Here is a 25,572-nt window from a genome sequence, read left to right on the forward strand (position 1 = left end):
GTCATCCTGTAACTGTTCGAAATTTTTGTGCACAGGCAAGTACTGACTTTCTCATGTCGTTTTAAAGCTCTGTAGAATCTGTTGTTAGGTATTTGGAAGGCATTACTAAGAAAGACCAAGGCAGATTTTTTGTTGTTACTGATACAAATATGCATTATTGTTGTCTTAAACACAGGCTCGTTACCTGTGCAGCATCAATTGACACACTGAGGAGGGCAATTTCTATTTTTTATTCTAGTTTGCTCCAAGTAGGGGTGTGGGTGGTAATGCATAAAATGCTGGCTCTCTGACCATCAAAACTTTACGCTGTGTATGCATTTCAACAAAAAAATGCATCAGCATTTACTGGTTAGCAATTACATAACTTTTGCATTAATTAGTACCCAAACCCCTATTTGTTAGTTATATTCCTCACTTTCCATGTTAATTATTCTGTATGTAGTGTTCTTCCTACCATTTGAGTCTGGAGTTCCTTCTGAGGAGCTGATCAGTGTCTCAATGGTTGCAATCTCTCACTGAATTAGTATCACCTAGAAGTAACCTATGTGCAGCTCAGTCAGTGTTAGGGGAATTTTGGGCAGGTGAGAACTTCACTTTATATTACACTCTAAAAGAAACAAAGTTGGGAAGAAAAGCCTTGCTTTTTTTTTTTCTGGTTGCCATTTCTTCTCTTTTTCCATTGCACCCAAAATGATTTTAAGATTTATGAAATTAAATTTTAAACAGTTTCATATTTTTAGATGCTTAATCACAGGAGGAGAACTTCTTGAGTGGTTATTGTTCCTTGGTTAAGGAACCAACTGAAGAGATCTGAATTCAGTAGCTCAGTCAATATATTTCTGTTTTCTGCAGGTCTGCTCACAAGTTATAGTGGTGAATTTCATAAACATGTCAAACATAAGTTATTTTTGTTTTGTAGGAGAACAAGAACTATATTTTAACAAAATAATAACATTTTCTTGGGGCTGTGGCACTCAGTGTACCACTCCAGGCTGATGATAATGTTTCAGTGAAAAAATATCCATTGTAATCAGGTTAATTGGTGTAATACTGCAAAGTGCTGTTCTGAATTAAACAGTTCTTACTGCTTATTAAATCAGCAAGAGAAACGTGGCAAATGTAGTGTGATACATGTGGCTCTACTCTACAATTAAAACAAATAACAAAAAAAAGTGAAGCAGTGAGAACAAGAAATCAAGATAGTAGTTGTCTGTCTTAAATGCTCTGTCTTTAACCATAATTCAGCTATTCTCACATGAACTTGAGTTTCTGGATATTTTATTATTTGTGTACATATATTGGAAGTCATTACCCTTCCCTTTTGCCATCTCATTGCTGATGATCTGTGTAGGAGTGTTTGTACAGGTTAATACGGACCAAGTACTTGTAATCCAAATTTATGATCTTCTTTCACCATGTCATCAATTATTTTCAGTAAAACACAATTTGATTTTAAAAGAACTAGACCTATGAAGCTTACGAGATTGAATCTGCTGCACTGTCTGTGTTTGATGAATAGGCCCATAAATAATATTTCTTTTGTCCTTTATTTTATAGCTCAGTTCAGGCCTGCAGTAGCTAAGAGTTGGGTCTTCAATATGCTGGAAAGTTTTGAGACACTGATTAACTGAGGTAGCAATGGTATATATGTATAGTAGCTGATAGTGCTAGTGGATGTCATGTGAGATTTTTTTTCATAAAATATAGAACTTGGTGAATTTAGAAATAATCGGTTGATGCTTTCACTGTTCTGTCTCACATCAGACATTTGTTGCACAAACACTCTTTCATAGTATTTGATATATATTTCATGTGAATTTTAGTCTTCAATAGTAATTTCTAAAATCCATCTAAAGAATTATCATAGTTTTAAAGTTTGGCTAAGTTGTGTGTTATCAGGAGCAGAAAAGGTATTACACACTTTATGTTAGAAAGGAGCACCAAAGCACTCGGAACAGACATTCCACTGCTTTGGGTGGGACATTACTTGTAATTTTTTATTTTTAGTGGTTTTGTTCCTAAAAATATCGCTCCTAATGTTGAACAATTGAAGTTGATGTTTCTTGTGATGCACTTACTGTTGGCTGGTGTTTGTAAATCCATAAATCACTGGTAGTACAGGGGTTTAATTATTGTATGATCATATCTTTAGTTAAAGAACCAAATCTTGTTCAGTTAATAGAGGCATTCTTGTCCCAGATCCAGACCACACTTGAGTAGTAACACTACATGCTACACAAAATGTTTAAAATGTATGGGACATACTTTGCTTAATGAATTACCCCATATTTCAGCATTTCAAAACTGAGTAGCAAATTTGAAATTGAGCCAGCAATACTTTGCATCAATTTTCTAACCACCTGCAAGTATAAGGAGTTGTATCTGTAGGTACAAGTTTTCAAATCATAAAAATATTGATGAAATATATATAATCAGTCATTTTTATGTTACCAATACTTAGTTCATTTCATTTGAGTATTGTTTAGTAGTTTTCTAGTATAATTTTAACATAATGGAATTGTAAGGCTTCTTGCATATATCCTTGGATGTATTTCTCTGTAAGTAAAATGTTATACTGTTTGGATAGGAGTGGTGGTTTATTTAGTGGTTAAGCATTTAGTTTATTTGTTTGTTGGTCAGTTTGTTAGGGGTTTTTTTACCTTAAACATTTTATTCTTCATGTGTATTTGTGATCCCCTTTTGAGAGCCCTAGAGGTCTTCTCTTATTCTCTTATGCCTGTGAGCTCAAATACCAGGAGTTACTGTGTTTCTGATTAGTAGTGATTCATCCAAACAATGCTTATATAAAAAGGATTCTTTCAATAATTGCCTCCTTTTTAAAAAATAATTTTCAGACATCAAAAAAAAATCCACCCTTCTTTACCACTGTCTGTCAGATTTTTTGTGATGCCAGAGCTAAATACAAATTTTTGTATGTGTCTTTATTACAGTTTTATAGGATGAATTTCAAATTTCCTTGCTTTTTTAAGCGCAGGTCAAAAGTATTGTTATTTCTTTGTTGAGCTACCTTGATGTGGATTGAAATCAATGTATCTTTCTTTTCCTTCCTTCAGTCCTTCCATCCTCCCTCACTTTTTTCTAACGCTTTTCAGGTATTTCTTTCTCACATTGTTTATGGCCTGATTCTAGTCTAGATCTAGACAGCACTTACTGAAGTGTCGCTGGAGCAAGAAAAAAGTGTTGCGTGATAAATTCACAGACTGGTGGAGCATGAGAAGCTGGTGAAAATGGCAAACATCCTCAAATTTCACTGAACAGCACTTTCCTGTATTTTCTTATGGTTTATTCAATATGTTTAAAAATGTGGAAGCTACACTATATCTATATATTGAAGGTAAATTGATCCTAAGCCATAAAACCTCATGAGGATGTAGTGTGAGTCAAAGAAAATTAGTTCTATTGAAGATGAGGTTCACTTTGGAAAGAATCTGGCTTCATGTCACATTAGCCTGGAAAGTGTACAGAGCCAGCTTGTGTCTGTTCTCTGAATCCCCCTCTCCAGTTTGTTTTAGAACTTGACTTTCTGAAGAACGGTGCTTTCTTCTCTATTTAAAAACTACATTTTTTTCCTATACAGTTAAATTTAATAGAGTCCAATTTTATGTATTCAGTAGAGATGGCATAAAGATAAGTGAAGGTGATATTTAAGTTGTGCTTGGCTGCAAAATCAAATCAGGAATATGGTTTAAATGTAGATTTCATGACATCCAAATCTTCATATCTTCTAATATTTTATTTTGTGTTCTTATAGTGGAAGTCCATTATGAGAACAGGTGTAATTGCAGATTTCTGCTCATATCCAGATGGGTTCTAGGAAACTGAGCTGTTTTGGGTTGAGGTCTGGCCCAAAATAAAACCAGGTGAACCAAGTTCAGACTTGAGAACTTAATGGGAACTAGAGATGCATACAGTGTGAAGATGGAGGTTAAAACCAGTTTACCTGAAATTGGCTTTTTTCTGTTTTAAAGAAATAAAAATTGGAAATCATTAGAAAGGAACAAAGCATTTGTAATTTTAGTATTCTTACAGATTATTATGTATGGAATACACAACATATCACATTGTGCAAGTTTTACTTATGTTCCAAAGCACATCAGTGTTAATTTGGTTATAACCTTTAAGAAACACTGGTTGATTGGTTGACATACTGCTTACATGTGGTACACAAACAATTACATGTCCTGTTTAAGTCTTGTATACCAATATTTTTAGTCACTTGAACGCCCCAGCATAAAATACCTGCATACACATTCTGGCACATTACAAAGGGAAATGTGCTGTGGTTTCAAACTGCTTCACTGTCGGTTGTATTTCCAAGGTGAAAATGTTTGTTACTGTCCAGGCTTTGTAGGTGTTAGATGTACTTTTTCTAGTGGAGTTCAGTGATTTTGTCTTGTGTAAGTGTTTTATTTAATTTGTCACAGTTGTTTTCAATATTTGCAGCAGGGATTTCCTCTGGTATAAAATAGACTTTATTAGACTTGCCTGTCTAAGGGCAGAAAAACTTGTCTTCTGTCAAAAGACAGATACGCTTTTCATGTTTGTTCTGGCTTAATTATTTATATTACATATTTATTTGTGTCCACTGTTCTCCCACATGATTTAATGCTGGCAATAGATTTTTCTTCCTTGTTTTTTCTATCTTCCTGCCACAGGTCTGTTGATTCAGCTGTGTGAGTCCGAAGGATTATTCGTTTTAGGGAGCTGTCAATAAATGGAGTTTAGACGGTGTTGAATAACACTGTTTCCTTTTCCACTGAAAAACAAACACAATGTCTTCTAATACCCTTGTGTGTTGGGTTGTGCCTCATGCATCTTTGTGGCAGTGATTGGAATGTGAATGTCAGTGGTTTTAAGCAGTTAGAAGAGATATAAAGTCTGTAATAATTCTGGCGCTGGTGTCTCATAGCAAATGCTCCACAAAGGAGAATGAAATGCCAATTTCATAAGAGCGCATTTTGTACTTAGTAGATTTAGTTCTCTGAGTTTGCTGTTGCTATTCTAGGTTGCTTTGATAGTAACTGAAGAGTGGATATCTGCAAAATACCTTTTAATTTCCATTCCCTCCCCTTATTTAGTCTTCTGTCTCAGTAGTCTCAAGGGATTGGAATTTGTGCTTAATATATTTAGTTTGTCTGTATCTTACTGCTGTTACTATAATGAAGGATTAAAATGTCTCCTAGAGTATGCATATTTTCATGCTTTGACATATATTTCCTAAGCACTGTTGTGATGATGTAGGCAGCTGGGCTTTGGTGTTTGTTGTCCTCTAGGGTATCCACAGCAGAATCAGTGGTGTGATGTGCAGCGGCTGTGATCTGAATTATATGTGTCAGCTTTACAGATGTAAAGAGCAGAAGTAAAACATAAATTAGTTGTTCAGATATGTAGTCACATCAGAGTACAAATATCATAATTTCATATGAAGGAGAGGAAATGCTCAGGGAAGAATGGGGGATGAATGAGAGATGTTGCCATGTAGGTGCGTAATTAATCGACCCGTGTCAAATTTCAGTCGTTTAAAATTCTACCAAGACCCAGTAGAACGTGCTGTTTCCCTATAGTCAAAACAATTTTCTTGGTAGTGGGGAAAAAAACCCCACCAACCAGATTTTTCTGATATTCCTTTTGTGAGGATTTTAAGGTCATTTGTAGCTTGACTCTATGTGGCTAGAGAAGTCCGTGACGTGTGAATGAAACTTTAGAGCACTTAGATATTATCAGTATCCATTATTCTCAAAAAGGGCCAGAAAATAAAAGTATGGGGCAAAATTTTCGTGTTGCGTTGCTGTTTACCTGCTAGGGAAGTTCGTTTAAACCCCACAAATTGATCAATGTTTTTTCTTTAAAGAATGATTCAGGCTTTTTTTCTGTCTTCCAGTCTTATCAGTTGAGTCTAACGTCCATCAACAGTGGAGCTAGTCTAGGCATTGGACTGTGATTCTTTTACTCTGCAATCCCACAAAGATTCATGGATAACTTTGTGTCATATGAGCATGCTTTGTTGCTGACAGGAATTTGAACAACTTCCAGTTGCTCTGAACAAACAGTCAAGAAGTTTGATCTAATGATACAATTTTATAACACAAAAAATCTAAGTAAATTATCTTTTAAAGCTAATTATGAAGCAGTTTCTTGTGTTCCTATTAATCTTGTTACTTTGTTTATTCTCTAAGCTCTTTAATGCAGGGAAGCGTAACTGAAGGATGTCAAAGTACATCTCCATTAGTAACACTCTGGTGGTTTGCCTGTGCATTTTGTCCAAGCAGCACAACTCAATCAATACTTCCTTGCCTGGGAGAGTCAAGGGAGTGTCTGTGGCAAGCCAGGCTCCACGTGCACTTCAAAATATTCCAGAATTATTCCTGTGTTTAATTGAATTCTGTGCTTTTGAAGTTGGAGGGAACAAGATCAGTTGTCAAATTTCAGACATTCCCTGTGTGTTTAGGGTTCGAACTGTGGTCATGAGTTCATAAGAAGAAAGTCAGCTGGTTCACATGGGCAGGTCTGGGGAAACACCTCCTGTTTGCCTCTCTGTCAACCAAGATTCCTGCAATACTCTTCACAGGCACTTGGCACAGCTACGGTGTAAGGGCTAAGTTCTGCTTTACTCTTACAACGCAGGTTCATCTTCTTTATGAATAATAAATATTTTCTCTACTTTTGCAACTTTGTTTTTTCTACCTAGAATGACTTTCAGGGCATTTGCTACTGTGATAATTGATTGATCTGTGAGTTAATATTAATTAGGCAATAGCATACAATTCTTTGTTCCCAGTTATGGTTATTTAAATAATTTTTAAATGAAATTTGGAGACTGAGCAGTAGCACAGTAAATAGCTATGATAGTTGTTTTATTTGTTAAAAAGAAAATCTCAGAAAATACACTGTGTATCTTCTCAGCTTGATCTGATGAAGAACACAAGCCAAAATGATGCTGTTGGCGAATGGCCAATATAATTATAACATGTAAATTAGAGACAGACTAAGGATATTGCTTAAGATTCATACATGCTGATAGTTGATAATTGAAATTAGTTAAATTCATACAAAGCTTTCTGTAAGTGCGGGTGACCCATCTTGTGAAATAATTGGTATTTGGTTTAGGTAGTTTTCTGGTTGCTTGTTCAGCATTTATTGAGAGGTGTACTATAGTCCTTTTGAGATTTTTCAAAATTTATAGTAAGAACTGTTGGATCTCTTCAGAAAATGCAGGATCAGACTGAATCAAGGTTAGTGGTTGTTTATGGAAGGTGAAACCTCCATAGTGCAGCAGGTGAATAGGTCACAATGTTTGAGAGCAACTCTATTTGATTTGCAATTGGGGTGTGGAAATGTGAGTTATACCACCAGGAATGACATCCAGAATAGCTTTGTTTCATAATATTTGAATGAGGGTTTTTTTTCATTATTAATAAAAGATTCACCAACAGAGATTGATATCCTGTACATCCAGTGTTAGAATTAGAAACAGTCTTAATAAAATGGATTTTTGGCTTTGAAAGAAAAGCCTGACTCCTTTTTTGGGTTTGTCCTGGCTGTATGAAATTTTTCACCGTGCTGAAAATATGTTGGTAAAAGGATGGTTATTACTGTTGTTCTTGTTGTTATTATTATTACTGTTATTATTAGTAGTAGTATTTAAAACCTCCATGAACACGTATTTGCACTAACACCATTTCTGAAACAGAAGGTCCCCAATTTTGCTTTTCTTGGCAAATTAATCCAGAAACATTTTTAACACATTCCACATATCTTTAAAGATTTTTTTTCTTCTTAAGTTACACTGGAGCTAGTATGAAATGCTGGACTAGATGCAAACCTGCTATGAAATTGATATTCTTTTTTACTCATTTTTCTTTTTTTTAAACAGTTAGTTCTTATGGGTCTGCATGGTATAGTCTATCTGAATCAATTATATTTAAGTGCACAGAAGTTAGTCATGTTTAACTTGTGCTGTTTACCTTTTTTTGTTTCTCTATAGGTATATTCGAATTGTTGGAACCCACAACACAGTGAACAAAGTTTTCCATATTGTGGCATTTGAATGCATGTTCACAAACAAATCCTTTACTCTTGAGAAAGGTCTGATAGGTAAGAGATAAAACCATTTTCCTTTTTTATGAACTGGTGTAAGCACTTGTCTTTTAAAGCTGGCCATTACTGCACTCCTGTTTCCATCCAGAAATCTCTAAATTTAGTTAGAGTGTTGTAAGCATAGAATTAACTGGCTAATCCTTACAACTTCTATGAAATTCCAGTACTGTGGATTAATTAATGATGCTGCAGGAATGCTGAAATTCAAATCAACCGCTGCTGACAAAGGCACTTGTAGCTGAGTCAGTCAGTGGTGGCGATGTGATTTTTCTTTGCATGTCGCAGTATGGTTGCTCATGCCTCCCAGCAGGTTAGCCTGAATTCTTTTACAAGAATGGACTAAGCACAGCTATTTATTGTAGTGATGATGGATTTGGACATTTAGGGCCTCTTATACAGCCTGGTTACAACTGCTGAAAGTAAACTCTCATGTGTTCATTTCCCCCCAAAGAGTCATAGACATGCTTAGCCATGGCAGAACATTATATCAGCTATGCTGCTGTTATTCTCAGAACACCACGCTGAAGGAGCTCTCTTAGCTCTGGGCAGCTTATATAACACTGATTTAAATACCTTTATGTTACTTAAGGTAAAATCCCCTACAGACCAATGGTACTGAAAGATAAAATGTGTCACAGAAAGATTTAATATTGATTTTTTTAATCATTGAAATGGGGTAGTTTCTGTGCTTTCTTCCGTATACACTCACAAAAGTCAGATTTTGAAGTTCATTGTAGAGAGAATGTTGAGTAGTTGTCTAGGGGAGATTTCCCACAGTTTATTATTTGTGGCATAAAATCAAGAATTTCAGCAAAATTCTCAGAGTTCATGCTGGTTTTAAACATATATTTAAATTTTAAGTATGTACCCATGACAGATGGAAGGGAAAACAGTTTTCAAAATCGTAGGAGAAGGAAGATTTTTAGTAAGACATATTCACTTCAAATTTTTCTCTGAGAAAGCTGTAATATTTAGCTGTGAAAAACCAAGACCAAATTTCTCCAGCCTGTTCCCCATGCATTATACAAAGGCAAATCAAAAGTCTTCCCTTTGTTTTAGGTAGTGTGCAAGCAGCATTGCAATTGCTATTGACTTCAAAGTAGAATAAGCAGTAAAAGGAAGAACTGTGTTCAAAGAAAATATCTCCCTTCAGTAAGCTATTTAGCAGAGAAACAAAGTATCTCAGATTTGATAAAACCTTTGAGCTAAATTTCATAGTTAGCACTGCCAGCCATGAATTTTTAAAAACTTCATACAAAATCAGTTAGTGTGTACAAATGTTTTTATGTATTTGATTTCAGATGATCAAACTTATTTAGTAAATGCTGAATTTTGGACTTAAATAATTTTGAGTGTTAACACAAAGATTGCTTGATCATAAGTAGGCAAGGCAGTAAATCCATGCATGTTTGTGTAAGTGAACTTACACTGAAAGTGACTCATCTTTCATAGACTCAATTTTTTTTACTGGTTGAGTGATCATTCTGGTGAGACAAACTGTTTGATCTATTTTATCACTTCTTAAGTTTCAAAGGTAATCTAGGGGATGGAGGCTTTATATGGCTTTATTAAAAATTCTCTGTTTGTGAGAATAGTTTTGTAGAATCTTACAGGTGAATAGGATTTGGCAGCATAATACTGACGGTTTCTGATGTTAATGGTCATTGTTAATCAAGGGCATCTTTGCTGCTCTTCAGTGTGAGTCAGTCAAGCTGTTCTACCTGTAAGTCATTTGAAGTGATTGAGAGTAAGGAAAGCGAGAGGTGTGTAGGTTTACACAGCTTTTTATATTTAAGGGATATTAGTCAATTCAATTGGTAGAAAGTTAAAAGTAAGAATTTGAGGAGTAGTTAATTGAAAGTGGGGTGTGGATAGTCTTCCAGCTGTCAGTGAGGCACCAGCAGTTGTATACATGACCCTGCAGAGTTTCTGGTGAGAAAGATAGAAACTGAAAGATCTGGGTCTAGTTGAGGCCAGCCCAGTTGTGAAATGGAGCAGGGACACCTATAACTGTCCATCAGAATTTTTGGCAATCAGTATTGCCTATTCAAAAACATTCTCAGCAACTTTGATCCAGCAGAGATATTGTATCTATTCAATGCCTTTTTTCAGTGTGATGATTACCATAAGGTGCCATGTTGTATGGCTCCTGCAATAAAGCAGACTGTAAGTCCATGGCCCACCTGTGTAAAAACGCAGTTAGAGTACCAGTGGGTTGGCACAGTTTTATTTTATTACTGTGATGAGGATTTGTAATGTTTGTTTCTGCTTCTGAAATGACCAGATAGCATAAAATGAAATGAAAGCAGTTAGGAAAAATCAACAAAATATAAGAAAGTGCAGTAATCAGAGCAGATTGCTTTTTAGCTTGACTGAGTAGAGAAACTTTCATCTTAAACCCTTGAAAAGCAGTTCATTGGGTTCATTGCTTATCCCCTATGATATTAAATGTGGTATTTATTAAATTAGGCTAGAACAAACACAGCTGCTGTTTCTATACTCTGTTTTATTAAATCAAATGAAGTATTGGTCAACCCTTGAAGGCCATAAGGTCCTTTCAAAAAGACTTAGTGACCTCTACTTCTACTAAAACAGCACTAAAGATGTGAAGATTTGTCATTTGAAAACTCATTCCAAAGAAATGAGGCCTCTGAGTTATTTGGTTAGAGATGTTATGTAGAGACTTGAGAAATTATTTATTTAATTTTTGTGAAAGATACTCAATGTGATCAGAGAGCTATATATGTGAAGAGTGTAATTTATCAGGTATATTACTACTGGTACATAATATCTATGTGATGGCTGTCACCATACAGTGAAGATTAGAAGGCTGGTAAACAAATAATAAAAATGAAGTGTTGTTTCATTATAACAACATTTTTATGTTGTTGTATTTTTGTTTACAGGGTTTTTTAATGAAAAATTACTAACTTGACGTATTACAATTAAAAGTCAATGTGGAAGGTGATTTATACAGTTACTTTGTACAATACCAGCTGTGGTACTGACACAACACAATGGTAGCTGAGTAGCATTTTTGAAGCAAAAGTGGCAGAAAATGCTCTTTATAGCACTGCCTGGTGTTTAAGTGTTGGTTTACAGTTTGTTGTCTTGTGAAATAAGGTGAGAGAAAGGAATGTAATCATATGAAATTATTTCCCTAATGCAGATATTAAGGTTGAGATGTATTTTTCTCTTTGACATACTATTATTTCTAAATGTGTAAGTTAACAGTTTTCCATATTAAATTTGTGATATTAACATAACTCTTTCGTTTAACAAGGATGCAAATATTGTTTAATCTGACAATCATAGTGCTTGCTTATGATGAACTTCTGCTTTTGAAATTTTGAATGGTCTTAAGCCATTACTATATAATCTAGAATTCAAAACAAAAGAATATTTTCTCAAGTAAGAGACATACTGCTTTGGAACCAGTACCTGGTGTCATGCAATGTATTGTAAAATGCTCTAATCTGCCCAGTGGGAAAAAGTTACAAGAGTTAAAGAGCTGCTTCTGTGCAAGACCTCTTTAGGTTTCTGGGAGTTTAGTAGAGGAAAAAATTCCTCTGTTCTGCCTCAAATGGGAAAGAAATTGATAATCTCAGTGTCCTTTAATCAATACTCAGTGCTGAGGGGCAGTCAAGGATTATGTGGGCTTGACCAACATTCTTTCTGATTTTGAGCCTGGTGAAGGGCATTGGGAGTGCAATGTGGATGGTTTTTCCATGAAGCACTGTTGGTCTGTGGTCTGTCTCAGTCTATCAGACTGTCTTGTAATGTGTACAATACACATGAAAGAGAGAACAGTGAATAATGACTGAAGAACAGAAGATGGACGTAAAAACATTGGAATGTCCTTGGTCCCTCTGAGGAATGCTGTTCAGTTCTTAGGAATCATCATGAACCTTCATTTGTGTGCTGTTCAATGCCTTAGGAGAGCTTGTTTTAAAAGGTATACAATGATACAAATAAATATTCACTTGTCTTTTACTCTGGCAGTCATTTAGAAAAAGAACAAACAAAACTCAATGTGTAACAGGGAGAAACCAGTCATATCAGTTTCCTAGTGTGTGGTTCAGCTTTGTAAAAGATTGCTTTGTCTCTCCCCAAGGAAGCAGTGAAAGATGCTGGGTTTTGTCTAGTTTAATGTTGACTCCACACAAAGCTGTCATATTTTGTTTATTCCCTTTTGAAAAGGGTCACATATTTCTGAAACAATGCAAGCTTACCCAGCAGTATAATTCAGCTCTGCTGCAGACATAGCTTTAGGAAATTATGAGAAATTGAAGACAATCTAAATACTGCAGGAATTTCCTCCCCCTTTCTGCAAGAAAGGATAGCCACATGGTTGGCTTTGAGAGAGACCTGTTCATATGGTTCCAGTTCTTTTTTTTTTTATCAGTTTCTATCTGTTTCCAGTGCCACAAGGAGGGCTGCACACTTCCTAAAACAACTGATATTTCTGACAGCCCTCTGCAGACACAATATTTAATGAAAGAGCCCTGTAGCAGCCAATTAGTTGGCAATGAAAAGTATGGCCAGTTCTAGTGACTTGAATGGTTTTGTTCTAATTTATTGGATTAGGAATCACAAACTGTAGCAAGTATCAAGTGAAAAATCAGCCTTCTCTGAAGTTTTTCTAATACAATTTCTGACAGTTGAACAAAACCACATATTAGTGGGGTTTTCTTTTCCAGCTAAATATGGCTTGCAGAAGGCTTTTCACTGAAACAGGTGAAGATACTGTTGATATTTCTTTGAAGTTGATATTTTTTTAGCTCTTGATTTCTTTGAGTAATTTAATTGAAGATTCAAATTAAATATAGTAATTTCATCAGCAAGTTTCAACTCAAGAAAATAAGAAAGAGTATGTTGAATGAAAGACAGGGCATGTGGCTGTGCTTTTAATTAACTGAAAAATATGTAGATTTATTTTTTTTCTACCATGTAACAAATAAACAAGGGCAAATTCATATATTGAATAAAGATTAGACTTAACAAATCTTTTGGCATGTGGAAAATAATGAGAGCAAAATGCCTGTTACCCGTTTAATTCTTTAATACAATATGATCAAACTCTGAAATAATTGTTGCATTCTTAATTCACTTTTTCTTTAGTCTCAGCTTTCTGTTTTCCTACCAGCCAGGAAGGAAACTTTTGTCAATTTAGTAGATGTTCAAGTAGAGAAGGAATGCAATTTTATAGTTAAAAATTGAGCGATTGGAAGATGAGCTTTTAACAGATATAATCATGAGAGGAAAATCACTCCTTCATACTAACTAAAACAAAATTATGCTTCTTCTATTGTAATTGCTTGTTTATAGTTTCTTCACAGTGATAGTTTTGTAAGTGTCTTAAGAGAATTCCATAAAATGAACAGTTTTGTTGCAATGATGACACATAAGCAAAGAACTTTTGACTATTGCCTGGAGTGCAGTATAAATACATTCAACAGTCCATAATGCTTTAAATTGATGCTTTCCTATAAAATAAGACTATGTAATAGATCTGCTCTCTCCCTGTATGTTTATTTTCATAATTTCTTTAAGGTTTATTAATGGCTGGTTTTGTAAACCAGTACAAATACCCACTTTGTTCTGTTCCTTTCTGTGTTGCAAAAAGTTATTTGAGGATTTTCTTTCATATCCCTACCCACCCACATTGTAGTGAAATCACAGTGGATGGACAGAAAGCAGAAGCTAACCTGTCCAGAATGAGAGATGGAAGGAAGTAGTCTACACTCAGATATGGAAGCTACTTTGCAGCAGCAGCATTTACTTTTTTTTCAGAGTGCTTCAGGGGAAAAAAAAATTCTTGTGAAAAATCAAGTATGCTAAAAAGACAAAGAGAAACAAGCTTAAGGAGTGATAAATATCACTGAGGCTACAACACACTTCTGGTATATTTTTATCTTGGAAGATCTCTAAGGACAGTTGAATAACATATCTGTCGTATCTTTAAATATAGTCAGTATAGATGATGCTTAGGCCGTGTCTTGAAAATTGCAATCCTTTATAAAAATACCATTGCTGGAATTATATATACTGCCAGTTCTTGCTCGCTCCATACTGCAGCATAGGACAAAGATACAAGAAAGTAAGTTTTAATAAATGTTTGATGCCACTGTCCTGTAACCTCAATCATCTTCTCCTTTTGTTTGCATACAGAATGTGTTTGCTTTGCTAACACACATCTTTCCTGTTCCATAAAAGCAAATCAGACTTTTCAGCCCAAAACTGTTGTATGAACAGTAGGAAAAAAAATTTGTATTTGTAATCTTCTCTTTTCTCTGACAATATGTAAAGGCTAGATAGCTGGTGGTTTAAAAAAAAAAGGAAACAAAAATAGAAACAAGACTGTTGGTTTTGACAGTTTCTATTTGTAAATAAGTGACCTAAATGGAAGCAGATATTCTAATGGGACAAAGAAAGACAACCAAAAGACTTGAAAATACAGAAGAGTCCCCACCAGATGGTATTTTTAATAAATTTATCAAGTGTATATAAAAGATAATGAACATTCAAAATAGGGAGTGGCAGAACCCCTAGGGAAATGGAACAGGATGGCACATTCTGCGCACTTCAATTAGTCAGAGTCACTTTCTAATTAGCTGTTGTAGGGAAGACCACAGAATATGTGAAAACCACACCAAGAGAGTTTCTGTACAGTTTTTAAGGAGTTTGAGTAGTCAGGGTAACATCTTCTTAGGAGGGTCATGGATTAGTGCAGAAATCTAAACGTGAGGAGCAGGATGACGCTCAGAGGGCACGCAAGCAAAATATTGCATGAACTGATCTGCGCTACATTCAATTAATCACTTAGCTCAGAGTGTGTCTGGATTATGCCATGGAGCCTCAATGTAAGCATTGATTTTGACTCTATCTTTTACTCATTTTCTTTTTTACCAAGATAGCTTCCTCTTCCTATTAAAAAAAAAACCCAAACACCTCTATGTAGAAGATGCTTTAAAGTTTATATAAAATGAATACACAAATAAGTTCCTTTGCTCCCAGGGAGGAGAGGAAGAAAAGGAAGTCTAGACAAATTTTAATTCAATGCCAGTACTCTTAGTTTATAGTGTTAGGCTTTGCTTTATTGAGATTGTTCCCAGTGAAGTACTTCTAATGTCTAACACCTGCTCTCCCATAAGAATCTAGGAATTGTTGTGTGCCTCTTCTCAGTAATTGGGGAACCAGGAGATTTCTAGAATAGTGAAGTGGTGGTTTTAGTAATTTTTTATGAGCAGACAGAGATGATAGTATATTTGGTAATGCAGTAGCTTTTCTAGAACTGGTTGTTTTTCCACTGCCTTGGATTACTACTTGGCAATGGTCTTACAGTTTCTTCCCATATGTTTTTTAAGGTGTGTTGGTTGGTTAGTGGCTTTCTTAAGATTATGCTTCTGACACCAGTAGCACAGTGAAATCACAGAATTCTAGCTCTTCATGGAAAATTTTCTCTTTTTTGCATGCTGAAGACTCATGCAGTTATCTCTGAAATTCCTCATAGCTGTGTTCTAGCCATTTTTGAATGTTGTAGTAGAGGGAGGATTCATCATGAAAACAGGAAGAAATTATTTCAAAATTTCTAAAGTTTTGCTGGACAAGATATTTTTTCCCCAATTGTGTTAAAAGTGTGCTTTCATATCACCAATACTGAAATCCATCCGTTAATTTACCAAGCTATTCTGGAATCGGTGGTCTAAGAACTGTCTGTACCACTTGTTCATAGTTCATTTCATGTGAGTTAAGTTTCCTTCTGTTGATCGTATTTTCTTTTTTTTTTTTTTTTTACCAGTTCTTCTCCAGAAATAAAGACCACTGGCATCTGAACCGTTTTCTGACTGTATGTCTCTCATCTTTGTGTTTTTAATTTACAGTTCCCACTGAAAATGTTGCAACAATTGCAGACTGTGCCAGTGTGATTGAGGGTGTAAGTCGCAGTCGCAATGCCTTGTTGAATGGAGACACAAAGAACTATGATTGGGATTCTGGATACACGTGCCACCAGCTTGGGAGCGGAGCTATTGTGGTGCAGCTGGCACAGCCCTACATGATTGGATCAATACGGTAGGAGGATTTATTTTTCTCTAAATTAGGGGCCACAGTGAAATCTTTGCAGAGCAGTTATTTTCTTCAGAATGTATGACATTTGGAAATGACATTAATTAGGGGGCTAGTTTAGTAGTTGTCACTTGGCTTCTTACTTCAGTATAACAGGCATGTTAAAAATTAAATGTGTGAATTATATGTCGAGATACAGAGTGCAATTGCAGAAAATAATACTTTTCAGAGGCATAATAGTACTAACAGTCAAATTATAAGATTAAAGTTATATACCTATTTTAAAATAGAATTTAATTGCAGTCTCACTTATGGTTAAGTAGATGCAGTTACTGTTATCCACTTAATTCTGAAAACAATTTCCTTGAAGAAAATCATCATGTCAAGTCAGCCAGGCTTCCTTTTCCTTATACAATTACTGCTAGTTTTTACTTAAACATGGAGGGTATAATAAAGGTACAGCAACCTGAATATGGATTTACAAGGCTGGATTAATGAATGTGTTTAGATTTGGATTGAAGTTCATTGGGCTGTTTCTACTGTAAATGTATGTATACATATGAAGATGAACATTTTGGCTGATGTAGAGACCTAGGAAATAGATAGGAGAGCCGAATTTTTCACAGGTGGAAACAAAAATATTCTTGCCAACTTCAGATTCTCTGACTATAAATGTTTGGGGTGTTTGTTTCATAAAACCAGGCATAGAAAACCTTGTCTTAATGGGATAATGGTCTTTGTAAATTTACACTATGTAGTCAGGGACTTAATTTGTATGCTCTGTGACAGAGAAATAAAGATTTCTGAGGTTCAGAGTACCAGTGATCAAAGGCTGAAATCCCAGGTGAGTATTGGCTTGCAAAAAGAGACCATGTACGTAGATATGTATTTCTAGGAGCTCAGTGCCTTCCCCCTGTTAAGAGCTGCCAAGTGAGATTTGAAAGCTCTTTTATAGCTGCCAGTTTCTATTTTGTGTGGTTTGGTTTTGGCCTATGGCATTGTTATGATGGTTGTAAAACTCTGATGATAGAGTTTGACATCAGCTATCCAGGCAAATCCCTAACCCAACAAAAGTAGCGTTTTGTGTGTATGCAAGCTGTAGATGTTATGCATAATGCAAGTCCAGCATTGTTCTCACTGTGGGAAACAAGTTGAGTAAGTGTGGTTGGCAACTTTCCACACTCATTTGAGTTTGGTGTTGTTAATATTATATTAAATATTGCATCTCAAGTAGAAAAACAAGCAGTACTCAGATTTCTTTAAATAGGTGAATGGAAATGTAATGCTATCATTTTCATGACATTTTAAACTTAAGTAGCAGTTTTTAGCAGCAAGACTTTGGCCATATAAAAGATGAAGAGAAGAATATGCTAACTAAAATGGATAGTTTCTCAGTTTCTTTGTCTTCCTATCTTACTGTTTTCTGATAAGCTTCAATTGTTATCCTTCAATTGTATATCCTTCAATTGATGCATTGTACCATCTTTTTCCAGTTAGTGAAAAAAACGGAATTTCCTATAATAAATGCTATGCTATTGTTTATTCTTGTGCAGAAGATTTTTAATAAGTCTCTTTATTAAATGGTGTGTTAGGTGAATTAAACTTTTGGTTGCCAAGAAATGATAACTGTGTAATCAGCAAATGTGTAGAGCAAATTAAAAAAATAACCCAAACATTACATAATTCAAAATGAATAGGCATTTAGTGATTTATGTGGTATTGAATTGTACAGCTACAGGTTCAGAATCTCATCTTTCTTTGTCAGTTTCCCTGCATGTATAGTACAAACAAGATTAATAGCTTACTTTACAAAAATAACAGTAATAAACATCATAGTCTGGGGTATCTTCTCGCAGAGGAGACTACCTGCATTGCCTAGAGACAGAAATGCTAGCAGCATGTCATTTTTCCTTTTTTGTGTACTGCCTAGAAGAACAAGGGTTTTGCGTTGCAGCCATGTCTATTGCAGGTCATAGGCGCCCAAGGGAAGCTGCCTCTTGGAGTGGGGAAGTGAAATTTCACTCTGTGGCATCTACAGCTTTGGCTAGGGTCTGGAACATGTTCTATATTATGCAGTGTTAAAGATGATGACAGTGGTCTCTTTATTCAGCATCAGGAAATCTATGTTTTGTTTTGACAATGTCTATGTTTTGACAACAGCAAAAAGTCTTAGTATTTAATCTTTATGGAAGCAAGAAATTTTTTTGTTAACAGAATGTCTGACACAACTGATGAAACTGTATTCACTGCCTATTTTCTTGCTCTTTGCTTGTTTGAAAACTCCCTTGATCTCATGCTCCCACCTAATAGAAAAAAATTCCAGGAGCATTTGCTTTAGTACACCATGACTACAGAATGACATTAATTCTGCTACCCTCAGAAACTGAGTCATTATACCCATGGGTTTGGATTTTAAGTGAATAATTAGGAATTTAAAGTATGTATCTTTTTAGTTCAGAAACACAAATGTGCCATTGAATATATTAATTTCAGAGGGGGTAAATATTATATAACCCTTTGAAAAAAGGTAGTAGCTGCTTTCAGTCTACAGAAATGGGAATATCACTGGAGAGAGCCTCCAAGACATAATGTGTTACCATGGCAACTAAATTCTGAGAATGGAAAAAAGACCAGAAGAACTATTGGTGTTCAGATATGCCTTAGAAATGCAGAGAGTTGAATGTTTCAGGAACATATATTGTATGCGTGCTTTCTGCCAAAGTCATTCCAATGTCTAAGAATCTTAGCACCCTTCAGGTTAAAAGGGACTTGAGGAAGAAGGCATCTAGCATCAGGTTGTTTCTCAAAGGGGGGTCAGTTATGAAAAAAGACCATCCAAATCAAGGTTTTATGCACACAGGTCTTAAAAATTTCCAAGGCAGGAAATTCCACAACTTCTCTGGATAGCCTGTGGTAAGCTGTTCTCAGACATTGACAAGTGCTGCTAGTTTTGTCCCCAGCCCCAAGCCTCCTTAGGCTGAACAAGCCAGCTTCCCCAGTCTCTTGCACAGAGTGTGTGCTTCAATATCATGAACATTTTGATGGACTTCTGCTGGAATTGCTGAGATTATCAATGTTCTATTTGGATCCAAAAAGGGATTCAGTATCCCAGGCATGATCTAACAAGTGTCAGGTACAGAAGAATAATCTCTTCCCATTGTTTTACTGGCTCAGTTCCTGTTACTCCAGCTCCATATGTTTGTAACCTTCACTGCTGAGGAGTCATGCAGGCAACTAATGACATCTGTTCAATTCGACTCAGAAACTCCATGGGAGACCACATTGAAACTTTTTAAATAGTGAATACTACTTCTATTGGGAGCTATTCTATTCTATATACATTTGGAGCTCTTGACTTCCACATCAAAATTTACTCAGAAATTCTGAAAGAGGTCTAATGACAATCAATGCTCAATACTATTTTCTAATAGAGAAGACATGGAAAACATGGAGATTTCAACCCATCCCTTTCAATCCAAACTATTCTGTGATCCTATGGGGTTTTTCAAACAGTTGTTACTAAATATGGTCTTCTAGATTATGAAATTTAAAAAAATATGTAAGAGTTTTATTTTTTTATTAGTTCTCAGAACAGTTAACAGACTAATTGTTAATGTAGATGTTTTTTCCACATAGTTGCCTGTCTGGACACAAAATATCTTTCTCCTTTTAGTCCCTGAAAAGGCCCATATCAGTGACAGAGTACTATAGTTTTTAATTAGGAGCAGAAAGAAAGCAACTGGTGTGTGTAACATAGTAAACAAAGTTTAATTTTTAAATGGCTAGAACGGGAATATTGCAGCAGCTGCCATATCACAATGACAGTCTAATTCTCCCTGCATTTATCTGGAATAGAAATATAGTACTATTATGCTACAGCCTTTGCCTGATTTTTCTTATAAATTTAAAAAAAATGTTAGAGTGTATGTGGTGGAGATGGAATTCTATACCATAGTGATTTTCACATTAGAATAAATAGGAAGACAAAAAGTATGTCTTTAGAAAAGTACATGACTATCTATCCAACTTTAATCTTTTTGAAGACTTCAATGCTTGTATGAAATTGATACTTTTCATATACAGAGTAATCCATAAATTAACAAACAGCATCAGTGAACTTGAATGTATTTTCTGTTTGCTTATACCATCATCATATAGATCTCTTATGCTTTCTGATTTTCCATACCATTTCCACTTATGAAGCTTTTCTTTCTTTGCTGCTCATTTTCTGTGCTTGCCTGACTTGAGAGTAAAATCATGACTCAGAATGAAGGATCATAGGAACACTTAGAAAGTAGGCAGAAATTTTGTCTCCTTTGTAGGATCTTTGCAGGAAGAAAGAAGGTTTCTTGCAGGGTAACTACTGAAACATAGATATCTGCAGAAAATTGAAGGGGTTTATAGACAACCAGAGGCAAAAATGCAGCAACAATTGTATAAAAAAACCTTCCATGTGGAAGGTTTTTCTTCCTTTTTCTTTGTCTTTCAAGATGTGTCACTACTTCATGTTTTAATTTCTGTCTTTTGGGTTTCTACAAGTATGCAAGTGGTTTATGAACACAGTACTGTCAAATATTTATCTGTATGTTCTCTGTAGTGACTTAGAGTACTCAGGAAGCAAGTGTCATCCTGTCAGGTGCATGACTAATATTGTTTGGTTTTCTGCTAACACCTTGAGTATATGTAGTTATATAGCAGTCTGAACTAAACAGTGACAATCTTTTTTACAGAAATTTAAAAATAAAAGTAAGCACAGACAGCAGAAAATGTTTTTAGAAATGCAGATCATTCAATCACAGGGCAACACATGACATTTAGGGACATACTGTTTATAAAAGTACTGCAGCTTTTTTTTTTCCCTGTAACAGGTAGCCAATATAATAATTTTCCTATGCCTGCAGTGTAAAGTTTCATTCATATTTGAAAAGCTTTTATTTTATAAAGTGAGGCATTGCGGACATGTGATATAAACAGGAATGTCATATTAAGTGATTCACAGGCTTAGGCTCCAGATACCCAGAATAGAAATATGTTTAAATCTCACAGTGTTGCAGGGTGTAAGCTGGATAAATCTTCACTCAATTTTTCTTTCTCAATCCTGAGGGCAAGATACACTAATGAGCTAATTTAGCTTTTTATTTCAATATGGAAAGTCCTAAGAATATGGGGAATTTCACCATAAACAGATGCAGTTCCAATGGGTATAGTTCTGACTTTTTAAGTGGAATATTCTCTTTCTGGTCATTTAATATTCATCTTAGCAAAACATGGCTTTGCTAAAAAAGTTCAGCATGGTAATTTGCCTGTAATGTGTCACAAAGATTGCTGTGCCTGGCATAAAAAGTGGCCTTTGTGCTCAGTGTACACTGGTGAATGTTCTAGTTGTCACCTGAAAGTTTTTCACTGCTTATCCAGAAAGGCATTTCAAGCAGAGTAAATTCCTCATAAGTTATACTGTCAGTCTACATCCTGATTTTCTCCTAAAAAGCTACTAGAGAAGAAATAACTTTTTATTTTCCTTCAGAAGTATCAAAGAAACAGAAATCTACATTTAGCAGTCATGCAAAGTCACTTTGGGAAAGATGCTGCTGACTTTAATTCACTCATTATTTGGTTTGTAATAATTCTAAACCATATGATTTTTAAACCTATTTAATGAGATTTGGTTGATTTGGAAGGGATCAATTATATATTTTTGAAAGGAACAAATATGTCCTGTTAGCCTTTTGCTTTAAAACCAAGCCAGCTGTGTTTTAATTATGGTATTGTTTGTTGAAATTGCAGTCAGCAGTGTGCTTCTGATATTCAAACTCTTGATCATAGCTTTGAAAACATGGATCAAGGAAACAGCAATGAGTCACCATGATAAAAAGGATTCTGTCAAAAAGCATAATTAGCTACATTTTGATAGACTTTTTTAGGGAAAATAAATTTATGAATTTTTTTATTTTTCCTCTTTTTATAATTTAGAAGACTTGGTTTAAATATAAATGTTAAATCAATTCAGGACCTGTTGATAGTAGCAGTTACCAAAAAGAGGATTGTAATCAGTAAACTTCTTTTTTTAAGCAAATGTTCTTCATTTGGTGTCTTTGGAGACCTTTCAGCTGTAGAAAAGCAGGATGGGGATAATCAGATGAAGGAGAGGTGTTGAAGTTGGGTGGTTATGTTTTGGGGTGTGGAATGTTTTTTTAAGACTGTTATGATGCCACAGACAACTCTTCATTTTTTACTAAGTCAACTCTGAATTTTGTAATTTTCAAATAGACAGTATTCATATGTGCTAAGAGACTTTTGTTGAAAGTGTTTTAATTTAGCTTCTTAAAGCTACTTTTGACAGCATATTATTTCTGATAATATTAATGAGTTACATTCGGCATCTAGAGAATTTGTTTTGAATCTGCTTGGCCATTAGACCTAATCGCACTTTTAACACTGGGATTTCGAAAGCTGAAAAGAAAGGCCTGAACTAGCATGTTTCTCTCTGTACTTGGTGTTGAGAGGCTGTACCTCGAGTACTGTGTCCAGTTCTGGGCCAAATATCTCTTATAACAGGGAGATAAGATAATGCCCATATAAAGAAAAGTAAAGAAGATACATTTGCCAGATATGGTTTTTGATAATACTTGAGCTAAATGCCATCTCTGATGCTTTAGGTCTTCTTCTCTGTAAGACAAGTATGGAAATCAAAGGTTATTCAATATCTCTTAGTGCCCTTCCTGAAGGGAGTGCATGTTTGTTAGAATTATTGTCTTTCTTTTTCTTCTGCCTTTCTAGCAATTTGTTTAACAATTTATTGCCTTTTTTCCTTCTTCTTCTGATGAATCAGGACTGGGAATTCCCATTTCCTTACTTTTTTAAAAATATATTTCTGATATATTTTCCAAAATCAAAATAAAATACAATTAAGAAGGCAGCATAATCCTTTTAATCACCTAATTATTTTTTCTGTCCTCTCCTAAACTGTCTTTTTGAAACAGATCTTTGCATCATTTATTAAAAAGGCAATGCCATGTGGCAAATCAGTTAAAAGTAATTGGATGAATGTAATAGATTGATGTTCATAAGTTGGTTATTAAAAGCCTGTAAGTCTATTACTGGCCTCAGGGTAATAAGAATGGAGACACCATAGTTTGAAATGTCAAAAACAGTAAAAACTTTGTTGAGTGTTAGAGGTACATTCCATAAGAAACAGTTGCATTTATAAAGGATTAAGTGGAGAAAATAAAGGGCTGGAAAAATTTAAAAGTTGGTTTGATGTTTTTTTAACTTATCTCTCAAAAACTTCTTCTTATGTAGGTTGCTACTTTGGGATTGTGATGATCGGAGCTACAGCTACTACATTGAGGTTTCAACAAATCAGCAACAGTGGACCATGGTGGTGGATCGCACAAAAATTTCCTGCAAGTGAGTTTAGTTTTTTACCCTCGTTGGCACAAATAAAGAACTGGAAGCTGGGGTTTTGGTGGGTATTTTTGTTCACTACTTACATAGGTTACTGTGAAAAGAATGATCATGCATAACCTGTGGATTAATGCAAGACTTTCAGAATCAATTTCTTAAGATTGGTATTGGATCTTCAATCAGTTGGATTCTTTGTTCATAAAAAGTCTGTCTACTATACCCTTGGCTGTGTGATCACTACAAGTTAAACTGTGTTTTCCTGGAGGTCACATGTTTATGGTGACTCCAGATGTTGACCACCCTGCCTTGAGAAATGTGGTAGGAGGGGGAAGAGAACCTACTTGATAAAGCATTTTGCTACTCAAATGTCTTTCTCCCTTATCAAAACTTTTTTGTATGACATCAAAACTGTATTGTATGACATCTGAAGAGAGTGAAGTTAGGGACCAAACAGTAATAGACCACATGGTTGCCAAAGCTTGGTCTTGTCTCTGTTCAAAAGTAGAATACTTGACTTATGCACTGAACCCTCTGCTTTTGAAAAGCACCCTTCCAGAGAAAGAGTGCTCCTTAAGCAGAGATAAAGAAGAGAGAAAAACTTCCATTTTCATTTGAATACTTAAATCAGGAAAAATCAGGCACGAATACTCTCCAACTGTATACTCTCCATGTGCTTTACTGCAGTTTCTGCTGATAAAATCCATTCCTCAAGTATGGATGAGTAATTTGGTGCTGAGAACCTTCTTAAACCATGTGATGATGATTCAAATTCCTAGCAAAGAATGATCTAGATACTGGTCATGGGACTGAAAAGACAGTCCGCAAATTTATATGTTACGTATCCGAAAGCCAGGTATGCTCAGCATTCAGTGAATGTGATTCCCTGATTAAACCTCGGAGAAACTCAGAATTATAAAAATCTTACATCTTTCATTTTCCCTGAGTCAGTTTTCCATAAGATATGCTTTCTTTCTTTGGACAAAATTCAAGTCATCAGCCTATATGGGGCCAGCCCCCACCCATCTTCTACTTGTGCCAACCACAACAAAATTGATTTTACAAATTCAGAGGCATTCTGAATTCTCAGTTTGTCGCATCAAGCAAGAGAGTTATTCAGTCCTTTGTAGCAGCACTGCTGACACGCATTTTTCTAAAGTTTATATTTCGTCTCTTAACAAACAGTGTGACTCAAATGCTTTACAATGTACTCTGGATGTGTTGGTGAAGGAGAACTTGACACGTCCTTTCAGTGCCGGTAAAGGGCAGGGTATTGATGAGCACAAAACCTGGGTTCTGCCTGCAGGTCCGGAGAACGATTAAATCTTCACTCGTTCTCAAAGACATCTCAGCATAATAGATAAAACTCATCTTTTTGTCTGCCTCCAGCAGTGGGAGCGCTAAAAGGCTGAAACCACAAAAGGGAGAGAAAGAGATATCAGGAAGCTTTGTGTACTTTTTCCTTTTGCATTTTGATGCTGAAAGCCTTTTAACAGTCCAAAGGAGCACTTGCTTAAGTATGCACAGTGTAGGTGAAATTGCTGATAGACTGCCCAGTTCAAATATCTTTTCACCATGTTCAAACCACGCTTTTTTGCTTTTTTTGTTATTTTCAAAGCCTTAGCCTTGAGCAAATAAAGGTACATTCCCTAAAGTAAAGATAGCTGCCTTCTTTGGGTATACTTCAAAATCTTGATTCAAAACATAGATACTCTGGAAATTCTCAAAGCTGTGGCTGCAGGAACAATTTTCATGTGGATTAAAGAATTGCATTTTGCCTAACTTCTTGCTCTGACAGATGTGCAGTCAGCTGGCGTGATGGCAGTCTTAATTCTTGAAGTCTACAGACATGGAGTGTCCTAGCACTGTCTGTATCTGCTTTAAACAGATAAAAAGACCTGGTCATGAAGTTACCAGAGTTCACTGGCCATCAAATTTCAGATGATTTCTTTGCATCTGATAGCATTTTTTACATTCAATTTATAT

The 25,572-nt window shown here is 35.4% G+C and overlaps 1 protein-coding gene across 3 annotated transcripts in view; it reads left to right on the forward strand.

The window, feature by feature from the left end:
* Window positions 1-25,572, forward strand: part of BTBD9 (BTB domain containing 9) — a 105,905-nt gene that overhangs the window by 61,084 nt on the left and 19,249 nt on the right. For all 3 annotated transcript variants that reach the window (XM_030946345.1, XM_030946347.1, XM_030946346.1), the window contains exons 8-10: window positions 8,006-8,115; window positions 16,002-16,191; window positions 23,485-23,592. In XM_030946345.1, the coding sequence (XP_030802205.1) occupies window positions 8,006-8,115; window positions 16,002-16,191; window positions 23,485-23,592 (408 nt within the window). The remainder of the gene's footprint in view (window positions 1-8,005; window positions 8,116-16,001; window positions 16,192-23,484; window positions 23,593-25,572) is intronic.

This window comes from Camarhynchus parvulus, chromosome 3 (assembly GCF_901933205.1).
Source record: "Camarhynchus parvulus chromosome 3, STF_HiC, whole genome shotgun sequence".
In the NCBI taxonomy this organism is placed as follows: Eukaryota; Metazoa; Chordata; class Aves; order Passeriformes; family Thraupidae; genus Camarhynchus; species Camarhynchus parvulus.